This window comes from Chiloscyllium plagiosum, chromosome 10 (genome assembly GCF_004010195.1).
Source record: "Chiloscyllium plagiosum isolate BGI_BamShark_2017 chromosome 10, ASM401019v2, whole genome shotgun sequence".
In the NCBI taxonomy this organism is placed as follows: domain Eukaryota; kingdom Metazoa; phylum Chordata; class Chondrichthyes; order Orectolobiformes; family Hemiscylliidae; genus Chiloscyllium; species Chiloscyllium plagiosum.
Genome location: NC_057719.1, coordinates 82,560,426 through 82,572,372, shown reverse-complemented (window position 1 = coordinate 82,572,372; position 11,947 = coordinate 82,560,426). Strand labels below are relative to the sequence as shown.

At 42.6% G+C, this 11,947-nt stretch overlaps 1 protein-coding gene across 5 annotated transcripts in view; it reads right to left on the bottom strand.

Annotated features, from left to right (window-relative positions):
- The window catches only part of mgaa (MAX dimerization protein MGA a), a 103,962-nt gene that overhangs the window by 21,081 nt on the left and 70,934 nt on the right, over window positions 1-11,947 (bottom strand). For all 5 annotated transcript variants that reach the window (XM_043698206.1, XM_043698209.1, XM_043698208.1 and 2 more), the window contains 2 exons: window positions 10,342-10,453; window positions 9,732-10,028 (listed from right to left, as the gene is read on the bottom strand). In XM_043698206.1, the coding sequence (XP_043554141.1) occupies window positions 9,732-10,028; window positions 10,342-10,453 (409 nt within the window). The remainder of the gene's footprint in view (window positions 1-9,731; window positions 10,029-10,341; window positions 10,454-11,947) is intronic.

Here is an 11,947-nt window from a genome sequence, read left to right as displayed (position 1 = left end):
TCCACCTATCCACTCCACCCCCTCCTCCCTGACCTATTACCTTCATCTCCTCCCCCACTCACCTATTGCACTCTATGCTACTTTCTCCCCACCCCCACCCTCCTCTAGCTTATCTCTCCACGCTTCAGGCTCTCTGCCTTTATTCCTGATGAAGGGCTTTTGCCCAAAACGTTGATTTTGCTGCTCGTCGGATGCTGCCTGAATTGCTGTGCTCTTCCAGCACCACTGATCCAGAATATTATGTTGTCCAGGACTGGCTTGAAAGGATATTGGAGAGGAAGTGAGAGGATCTAGTCGTGATCCTTGTCGATACAAACAACATAGACAATATTAGGTAAGAGGACCTGTTTAGGGATTCTGATCCAGAATATTATGTTGCCTGCCCGGTGCCAGTGTCCAGGACTGGCTTGAATGGATATTGGAGAGGAAGTGAGAGGATCTAGTCGTGATCCTTGTCGATACAAACAACATAGACAATATTAGGTAAGAGGACCTGTTTAGGGATTATCAAGAACTAAAAATTAAAGAACATGTCAAAGGTTATAATCTCTGGATTACTGACCAAACCATGTGCAAACTGGCATAAGGATGTGAGAATAAGGGAAGTAAACATATTGCTAAAAGAGTTGAGTCGGAAAGAGGGGTTCCTTTTCATGAGTCACTGGCACGAGTACTGAAACAAGAAAGATCTGTACAGTTGGGATGGTGTCCACCTGAACAGAGCTGGGACCAGCGAGAAAGGTAAGTGGGTGGTCAACAAGACTTTAAACTAGGAAGTTGGGGGGAAGGAAAGGGTAAAAATCCAAGCAGCTACAGCCAAGGGGATGGAAAAATATGAAATATGAAAAATGAAAAGAAAGGAGAACTCAGGAGAGGTCATTAAAGTCTCCAGCATACAAATTAGGACAGTGTTTGGAAAGGGTTAAGAACCAAACTGCAAGCACACTGGATAAACAAATTACAATGAGAAGAGGGATGATCAACACAGGACTGAAGGTGCTGTATCCGAATTTGCGCAGTAAACAAAATAAGATAAATGAGCTTGTGGCATAGATTGAAATTGGCAGGTACGATGCAGTGGGCAGAGATGTGGCTGAAAGGGGACCAGGAGTGGGAGCTAAATATCCAAGGATATACTTATCCTACTGAAAAAGGCCAGGCGGAGGGGTGGGGTTACCTTGTTAGTAAGAAATGAAATTAAATCAGTAGCAATAAACTAAGTAGGGTCAGATGATGTAGAATCTGCGTGAGTAGTGTTGAGGAACCCAATTGGTGGAAAAAAAAACCAATGGGAGTTACCTACAGGCCTCTAAGCAGTAGTCAGGATTGGAAACACAAGGTACACCAAGAGATACAAAGGGCGAGTAACAAAGGTAAGGTTACAATGATCATGGGGGATTTCAACATGCAGGTGAACTGGGAAAATCAGTGGATCACAAGAAAAGGAATTTGTGGAATGTCTCAGATGGCTTTTTGGAGCAGCTTGTGGTGCAGCCCACTACAGAACAGGCAATTCTGGATTTAGTGTGCAACGAGGCAGATTTGATAAGGGAGCTTAAGGCCAAGCAACCCTTAGGAGACAGTGACCATAATATGATAGAATTTACTCAGCAATTTAAGAGGGAGAAGGTGGATTCAGGTGTAACAGGATTACAGTTGAATAAAAGCAACTACAGAGGCATGACAGAGGAGCTGGGTAGAATTGACTGGGAGAGGAGCCTAGCAGGAAAGACAGTGGAACAACAATAGCAGGAGTTTCTGAGAAACAAAACAAAAACTCATCCCGAGGAAAGGAGCATATGAAAGCGAGGATGAAACAACTATGGCTGACCTGGGAAGTCAGGGACAGCATAAAAGCAAAAGAGAAAGCATATGATGTGGAAAAGGGCAGTGGGAAGCCTTCAAAGATCAGAGGACAACGAAGAAAGAAATACAGAGGGAGATGACTAAATAGGAGGGAAAGCGAGCCAATAATATTAAAAGAGATTGCAAGAATTTTTTTCGCTATATCAAGAGCAAAAAGAGGGGGCAAGAGTGGACATTGGGTCCCTGGAAATTGATGGCTGAGGAACTGAATAAGTACTTTATGTCAGTCTTCACTGTGGAAGACACGAGTAATATCCTAAAATGTCAACAGAGTGTGGGGGGTGAGTGGTGGTGGGGGTGTGGAAGAGCAGAGATGAATATGGTGGCCATCACCAAGGAGAAAGTGCTAGAAAAGCTGTAAGTTTTGGAAGTGGGTAAGTCATCTGGACTAGAAGGGCTACACACCAGAGTTCAGAAGGACATAACTGAAGAGATAGAGGAGGCTTTGGTAGTGATCTTTCGGGAATCACTGGAGTTAGGGAGGGCCCTAGAAGATTGGAAAATCGCTAATGTAACCCACCCTTTAAGGTGGGAGTAGGGAAAAAGACAGGAAAGTATAGGCCAATTAGCCTGACCTCAGATGCTGGTAAGATTTTGGAGTCCGTTGTAAAGGATGAAATATCTGAATACTTGGAAATGCATGGTAAAATAGGGCAAAGTCAGCATGGTTTCATCAAGGGGAGGTCATGCCTGACAAATCTGTTAAGATTCTTTGAGGAGATAACAAGCAGGTTAGACATTGAGAGCCATGTTATCTATATGGGCTTCCAGAAGGCATTTGATAAGGTGTCACATAGGAAGCTGTTGAGTAAGATAAGGGTCTATGGTATTACAGGCCAGCAACTATCATGGATAGAAGATTGGCAGAAGACAGAGAGTGGGGATAAAAGGGTCCTACTCAGGATGAAACCAGTGATGTTCCACAAGGGTCAGTGTTGGGACCACTTTCACTTTAAACATTAATGATCTGGATGAAGGAAGTGAAAGATTTTGGCTAAGCTCGCAGATAATAAAAAGGTGGAAGGGTAGGTAGTATTGAGGAGAGAGGGAGGCTGCAGAGAGACTTAAACAGGTTAAGAGAGTGAGCAAAGAACTGGCAGATGGAGTACAATGTGGGAAAGTGTGAGGCCATCTACTTTGGTTGGAAGGAGAGGGGCATGGACTATTTTCCAACTGGTGATAAATTTCAGAAGTCTGAAGAGCAAATGGAATTGGGAGTCCTAGTACAGGTTTCTCTTGGTAAACTTTCAAGCAGAGTTGGTAGTTAGGAAGTCAAATACAATGTTGTCATTCATCTCGAGAAGACTACAATATAAAAGCAGGGATGTACTTCTGAGGCTTTATAAAGCTCTGGACAAACCACATTTAGAGTACTGTGAGCAATTTTGGACCCAATACCTCAAAGGATGTACTGGCCCTGGAGCAGGTCCATAGGAGTTTCATGAAAATGAACCCAGGAACAAAAGGCTTAACATATGAGGAATATTTGCAGACTCTGGTACCTTACTCGATGGAGTTTAAGGATGTGGGGGGTGGGAATCTGAATTAAACTTAGAGAATATTGAACAATCTGGAGAGTGGACACTGGGAAGATGTTTCCACTGGGAGGAGAGATAAGGACCTGATGGCATAGCCTTAGAGTAAAAGGGAAGATCTTTTAGAACAGAGATAAGGAGAAACTTCTTTAACCAGAGAGTGGCGAGTCTGTGAAATTCAATGCAAGGCAGTGGAGGCCAGGTCATTGATTATATTTAAAACAAAGATAGATAAGTTCTTGATTGCCAAGGGAATCAAAGGTTATGGGGAGAAAGTGGGAAAATGGGATTGACAAACCTATCATCCATGATTGAATGGTGGAGCAGACTCAATGGGCCAAAAGGCCTAACTTCTGGGCTGCAGAGGAACTTTGAGTGGGAGAGTAAGGATCCAGTGGTCATGGTCCATGCAGGTACCAACAACATAGGTAAAACTAGGGCAAAGGTATTGCTAAGGGAATAGGAACAGCTAGGAGCTAAATTAAAACCAGAACCAAATAAATAATAACCTCTGGTTACTACCTGAGCCATGAGTTAATTTGCACAGGGTCAATAAGATTAAGCAGGTAAATGCATGGCTCAAAGTTTGGTGTGGGAGAAATGGGCTTGAATTCATGGGACATTGGCACCAGTACAAGGGAAAAACGGACCTGTTCCGATGGGATGGTCTTCAGCTGAATCGCGCTGGGACCAGAGTCATAGCGAATTGCATACCTAGGGCTGTGGGCAGGGGTTTAAACTAAATGGTGGGGGTCATTTATTGGGAGTAAGAGTAGGAACTCTGGAGAGGTTATTAAATTCTCCAGCATAGACACAAATAGGACAGAGTATTTGCAAATACTCTCAAACTTCAAGCACAATGGACAGACGAATGACAATGAGAAGAGGGACAGTTAATACAAGACTGAAGGTGTTATACCTGAATGCACACAGGATAAGGAATAAGGTAAATGAGCTTGTGGCACAGATCGAAATTGGCAGGTATGACATGGTGGGCATCACGGAGACGTGGCTGCAAGGCGACCCGGATTGGGAGCTGAAAATCCAAGAATATACATTTTATCGAAAAGATAGACAGATGGGCAGAGGGAGTGGGGTTGCCTTATTAGTAAGGAATTAAAGAAATTAAATCAAATCAATACTAAGAAACGAAGTAGGGGCAGATGGTATAGAATCAATGCAGGTAGAATTGAGGAACTGCACAGTTGGAGTTATGTACAGGCCTCCAAACAGTAGTCAGGAACTGGGGTGCAAGATACACCAGAAGACAGAAAAGATGTGTAGGAAAGGCAAGGGGGGATCATGGGGGATTTCAATAGGCAGGTGGACTGAGAAAGCCAGGTTGGTAGTGGTTCGCAAGAAAAGGAATTTGTGGAATGTATACGAGATAGCTTTTCGAAGCAGCTTGTGGTGGAGCACATTACAGTACAGGCAATACTAGATTTAGTGTTGTGCAAAGAGGCAGAGTTAATAAGGGAGCTTAAGGTAAAGGAACCCTTAAGGAAACAGTGATCATAATATGATTGAATCTACTCTGCAATATGAAAAGGAAAAGACAGAATCTGAAGCAACAATATTACAGCTGAATAAAGGCAACTAGAGGTATGAGGGAGGAGCTAGGTAGAATGGACTCTGAGCTGAGCAGGAAAGAGAGTGGAACAGCAATGGTAGGAATTTCTGGAAATAATTCAGGAGACATAGCTGAGATTTATCCCAAGATAAAGCAGCATGGTACAGGGAGGATGACTAGGCAACCATGGCTACCTAGGGAAGTAGGGATCGCATAAAAGTAAAATTAAAACATGTAATGTGCTGAAGGGCAGGTGGGAAACCAGAGGATTGGGAAGCTTACAAAGACCAACAGAGGGCATCAAAAAAAAAAGAGAAATAAGGAGGGAGAAGATTAAGCTAGTCAATAATATAAAGGAAGACTGTAAGAGTTTCTTTAGACATATAAAGGGCAAAAGTGGACATTGGGGTGCTGGAAAATGACGCTGGAGAGATAGTAGTGGGGAACAAGGAAATGGCTGAGGAATTGAATAATTACTGTGTCAATCTTCATGATGGAAGACATGAGTAATATGCCACAAATTCAAGAGAGTATGGGGGGCAGAGCAGAGTATGGTGAACAACACCAAGGAGAAAGTGCAAGAAAAACTGAATGGCTTGAAGGTTGGTAAATCACCTGGATCGGATGGGCTACACCCTAGAGTTCTAAGGGAGATAACTGAAGAGCTAGTGGAGGCATTAGTGGTGATCGTTTAGGAATCGCTAGAATCAGAGAGTCCCAGATGGCTGGAAAATCACTCACGTGAGATCTCCATTTAAAAAGGGAGTACGGCAAAAGATGAAAAATTACTGACCAGTTAGCCTCACGTCAGTTATGGGCAAGGTCCTGGAATCCATTGCGAAGGATAAAATTTCTGAATACTTAGAATTGTATAGTAAAATAGGGCAAAGTCAGTATGGTTTCATCAAGGGGAAGTCATGCCTGACAAACCTGCTAGAATTCTTTGAGAAAGTAATGAGCAGGTTAGACCAAGGACAGCCAATGGATGTTATCTACCTGGACTTCAAGAAGGCTTCTGACAAGATTCTGCACAGGAGATTACTGAGTAAGATAAAGACACATGGTGTTCAAGGCAAGGTGCTAGCATGGATAGAAGTTTGGCTGTCTGGCAGAAAGCAGAGTGTGGGGATAAAAGGGTCGTTTCTGAAGAAGGGCTTATGCCCGAAACGTCAATTCTCCTGCTCCTTTGATGCTGCCTGACCTGCTGCGCTTTTCCAGCAACACATTTTTAAGCTCTGATCTCCAGCATCTGCAGTCCTCACTTTCTCCTTCTCAGGACGGCAGCTGATGACAAGTCGTGTTCCGCAACGCTGAGCATTGGGACCACAACTTTTCATTTTATACATTAATGATCTAGATGAAGGAACGGAGGGCATTCTGGCTAGGTTTGCAGACAATACAAAGATAGATACTGAGGTGGCGGGGAGGCTGCAGAAAGTTTGACACATTAGGAGAGCGGGCAAGAAGTGGCAGATAGAGTACATGAGAAAGTGTGAAGTCACGCACTTTGGTAGGAAGAATACAGGAATGGACTGTTTTCGAAATGGGGAGAAAATTGAGATGTCTGAAGTGCAAAGAGACTTGGGAGTTCTAGTCCAGGATTCTCTCGAGATAAAGTTGGAGGGTGAGTCAGTAGTTAGGAGGTAAATGCAATGATAGCATTTATTTTGAGAGGATGTGAATATGAAAGCAGGAATGTACTTCTGAGGCTCTGTAAGACTCTGGTCAAATCACATTTAGAATATTTAGCACAGTTTTTGGCCCCATATCTCAGGAAGGATATACTGGTTCAGGAGCATGCTCAGAAGGTTCACAAAAATGGTCCCAGTAAAGAAAAGCTCAACATATGAGGAAAGTTTGAGAACTCTGGGTCTATACTCAATGGAGATTAGAAGGATGAGGGGGAATCTAATTGAAACTTACAGAATACTGAATAGCATGGACAGTTGTTTCCATTGGTAGGAGAGACTAAGACCGGAGAGCACAGCCTTAGAGGAAAGTTTTAGAACGGACATAAGGAGAAACTTCTTCAGCCAGAGTGGTGAATCTATGGAATTCATTACCACAGAAGGCTGTAGAGGCCAGGTCATTCAGTATATTTAAGGCGCAGATAGCTAGGTTCTTGATTATCAAGGGTTATGGGGAGAAAGTGAAAAATGGGGTTGAGAAATTTATCAGCCATGATTGAGTGTCGGAGCAGACTCAATGGGCTGAATGGTCTAATGTCTGCTCCTATGTCTTAAGGAAAAGGGGGCTTTCAAACTAAATAGTGGGGCAAGGGATCAAATTTGGAGAAATGCTGTAAAATCTGAATAGGGACAAAGCAAGAGATAAAGATATTTGGGGCAAATGATAAATCATGACAGTACAAATCTAAAGAGCTTAAGAAAATAATGAAAGGACAAAACTGAAGGCTCTGTAACTGAATGCATGTAGTATTTAAATCAAAACAGATAAATTGATAACACATTTCTATTTGCGCCATGGTCTGATAGACAAAGACATGGTTGCTGCATGATATAGATTGGGATCTAAATATTGAAGGTTACAGGACATTTAGAAAGGAAAGGAAGCTAGGTAAAAAGGTGAAGAGGTGGCTCAAATAATTAAGAATGTCATTAGTACAATCAAGAGGGATGATTCTTTGCATTAAAACAATAAAGATTTGAGCTCTCTGACATTTTTGGCTATGAACATCTCCCAAATATACATGGAATAAATGTTTAAACAAAGAACCACGGTATGGTCGAGTCTAAGAGAAAATAAAGGGTTCAACTCACCCATTGCACATACTATGTGGAGCACTGGTCTCCTTATTTAAGGAAGGGTGTAAAGGTGTTGGAAGCCATTAAGTGAATGTTTCCTAGATCTGAATGGCTACAATGTATTATAAAGAAAGGTTGGACTGGCTTCTTACAGTTTAGAAGATTAGTTGAAACATAATATCCCAAGGTTTGCATATGGAAAGGATGATTTCTAATGTTGGAAATTCTAGTACTGAAAGTAAGATATCATGCATTTACGATAAAGATGAGAAAATCTTTCTTAACAGTGAGCCTGGTGGGTATTTGGAATTATCATCCTCAAAAGACATGGAATCATAGAACATAGAACAATGCAGCGCAGTACAGGCTCTTCGGCCCTCGATGTTGCGCCGACCTGTGGATTTCAGTTACTAGTGGTGTACCGCAAGGATCTGTTTTAGGGCCGGTGCTGTTTGTCATTTATATAAATGACCTGGATGAGGGCACAGAAGGGTGGGTTAGTAAATTTGCGGATGATACTAAAGTCAGTGGAGTTGTGGACAGTATGGAAGGATGTTGCAGGTTACAGAGGGACATAGATAAGCTGCAGCGCTGGGCTGAGAGGTGGCAAATGGAGTTTAACGCAGAAAGGTGCGAGATGATTCACGTTGGAAGGAGTAACAGGAATACAGAGTACTGGGCTAATGGTAAGATTTCTGGTAGTGTGGATGAGCAGACAGATCTCTGTGTCCATGTGCATTGATCCCTGCAAGTTGTCACGCGGGTTGATAGGGTTGTTAAGGCGGCGTACGGTATGTTAGCTTTTATTGGTAGAGTTTTGGAGTCATGAGGTCATGTTGCAGCTGTACAAAACTCTGGTGCGGCTGCATTTGAACTGTTACGTACAGTTCTGGTCGCTGCGTTAAAGGAAGGACGTGGAACCGTTGGAAAGGGCTTAGAGGAGATTTAGCAGGATGTTGCCTGGTATGAAGGGAAGGTCTTATGTAGAAAGGCTGAGGTATTCGATGTGGTTTACATTAGAGAGAACAAGTTTGAGGGGTGACTTAACTGAGACATTTAAGGTAATCAGAGGGTTAGATAGGGCGGACAGTGAGAGCCTTTCTCATCGGATGGTGATGGCTAGCACGAGGGGATATAGCTTTAAACTGAGGGGTAATAGATATAGGACACATGTCAGAGGTAGATGACTTACTTAGTATGGAAACAGGCCCTTTGGCCCAACAAGTCCACACTGACCTGCCAAAGCGCAACCCACCCATACATTTACCCCTTCACCTAACACCATGGGCAATTTAGCATAGCCAATTCACCTGACCAGCACATCTTTGGACTATGGGAGGAAACTGGAGCACCCGGAGGAAACCCACGCAGACACTGGGAGAATGTGCAGAATGTAGGTTCTTTACTCAGAGTAGTAAGGCTGTGGAATGCCCTGCTTGCAACAGTAGTTGACTCACCAACTTTAAGGGCATTTAAAATGGTCATTGGATAAATATGTGGATGATAATCAAAGTCTGAATATTTTAAAGGCAGAGGTAGATAGATCCTTGATAAGTAGGGAGATGAAAATTTATCACGGTTGAACAGGATTATGGATTAAGGGATCAGCCACAACCTTGCTCAATGGCAGAGCATGCTTAACGGGCTGAGTGGCCTACTACTGTTTCTAATTTGAATGTTTATATTTTGCCTGAGATCCAGCGACAATTTAGGCCTGAGGTGGATGCTATTCAATGAAGCTGCTGGATTCTGACTGGTCAGCTGTCCTCATCAGGCAGGGCTTCTGCTCCCAAGATCTTTGATCTTGCAGAAAAACACATCTCTGCCCAGTTAAGTGGCACATGATATAGCACATCTTCCCTAAAAGAAAAAAGATGTTTTTTTCCCAGCTCCAGCCAACAGACCAAAACCTGCCACCTCCTTTAAATACCACTATTCTTGCCCATTGGTGCAATATTGTCATGCTGTTATGTAGAAGGCAAAGAAGTTACACACGGGGAGCTGTTGATGACCATTTTCTAGTGAGAATACGGGGTTTCGCAGACTCTGATGCCGGTTCCTTCTTGCTTGTTAGCATAGTGACGTTAGGTGGTTTCTGGGTCTGCAAATTCATTGCCACCTTCTGGAGAATGTCCATAGTTTCAGATGAAGTAGGTATTCTTTTCCAACTGCTGCAGGGCTGCTTTTCAGCATCAGCTTCTTGTTGCACAATATTTTTCTTCTGAACATCTAATGCTCTCTGTTTGGCACAGATGTACTCCAGTTTCTTCAAAATGACCTCCTCAGTCTTCCCTAAAAATAGGGAAAATAATTAAAATTAATATTTTCCAGCATCTTCAGAAGGCTCTCTTTCTCCCCTCATTCCTTAAGCCAGGGTGTTTTTTTCAACTGAATTACATTTAATTGTAATCATGAATGCTGTTAGATCCAAAACTGTGTTTCTCGCCTTGTAAGCAAACTGTCACTTTGTAAGTACTTTTAGAGTTAATTTGCATCATTATATATACTTCCTATTGTTGACAAAAGTTATTATGTTCACTGCCAGGCTTAATGCTGCAGCTAAATAAGCCATGCAATTTGATCTGAATTATATGTCAGTTCTTACCAGTCAAGAGAGACACCTTTCGGATGAGTAAATCCCTTTTACGAGTCTGGATGCTTCTCTCAGCTGACAGACGATCAGCATGATCCTGGAGATTCTGGATTTCGGAAAATGCCTGAGACAGGACAGAATCGAGTGATCAGAAAATATTTTATCTATTGCATTAAAGAACATAGAACATTTCAGCACAGTACAGGCCCTTCGACCCTCAATGTTGCTCTGAACTGTTGAACCAACCCGAAGCCCATCTAACCTACACTATTTCATTCTCGTCAATATGCCTATCCAATGACCATTTACATGCCCTTAAAATTGGCAAGCCTACTAATGTTGCAGGCAGTGCCTACCACACCCCTACTATTCTCTGAGTAAAGCAACTACTTTGACATCTATCCTATATCTACCACCCCTCAATTTAAAGCTATGTCCCCTCTTGTTAGCCATCACCATCAGAGGAAAAAGGCTCTCACTATCCAACCTATCTAACCCTTTGATTATTTTACATGTCTCAATTAAGTCACACCTAACAAAAACAGCCTGTCATAGTTCTCCTCCTCCAAATCTCCAAACAATCAACTGCTCAACAGATAGACCTTACAGAAGGAGTGGGCAAGTCTTCAAGGACTCCTCCTGGCTATATGTGGGTGCTGGGTTGCTCATGCAGAGGCAAGTCAATAGTTTCCTTTCTCACTGCTAGACAATGGAAGTCAGCATGAGTCAGGGGGATAAATTGGATTTTATGATTAAGTCACCATTGAGTTATATTAGCACTTCAGGTAAAATTATTTAATCCCAGACCAAGCACCACATCTCTGATGTTGCTCTCCCATTGAAGTTAGCATGATATAGAACTCTATTCTTCATAAATACATTACACAGAATACACAAAAATGTCTAAATTTTATTGAAACCCAACCCAAAGGGTCAAAGGCCAGAGTGTATCAAAATATTGTTTTCTACCACACAATTTCAAAATATGAATCGGGCCAATGACTAGGCTTCTGGAAAAGGCAACTTGAAATCTAATGGATATTCCAAAGTTACTCAATGAGATTACTAGGACTTACTGGGTTATGCCCCCACCCACCCCTCCACAACCACTACCATGACTACACCAACACCCTCCTTGCTTTGGGGGGGACCAAGGACTCAGACTATAGTTCAGTCCGAAGCGCACTAAAATAAAGAGAACAGTAACTAATACAAACAGATCAATAAGTTTGTATAAAAGGTGGAAGAGGAAGAATTGTTAGGGATATTAAGTCATACAGATTACAGCACGGAAACAGACCCTTCGGTCCAACACATCCATACCGACCAGATATCCCAATCCAATCTAGTCCCACCTGCCACTACCTGGCCCACATCCCTCCAAATCCTTCCTATTCATATACCCATCCAAATGCCTTTTAAATGTTGCAATTGTACCAGCCTCCACAACTTCCCTCTGGCAGTTCATTCCATACACATACCACCCTCTGCGTGAAAATGTTGCCCCGTAGGTCTCTTTTATATCTTTTCCCTCTCGCCCAAAAGCTATACCTTCTAGTTCTAGACTCGCCAACCCAGGGTAAAAGACTTTGTTAATTTGTCTTATTCAGGCTGCCAT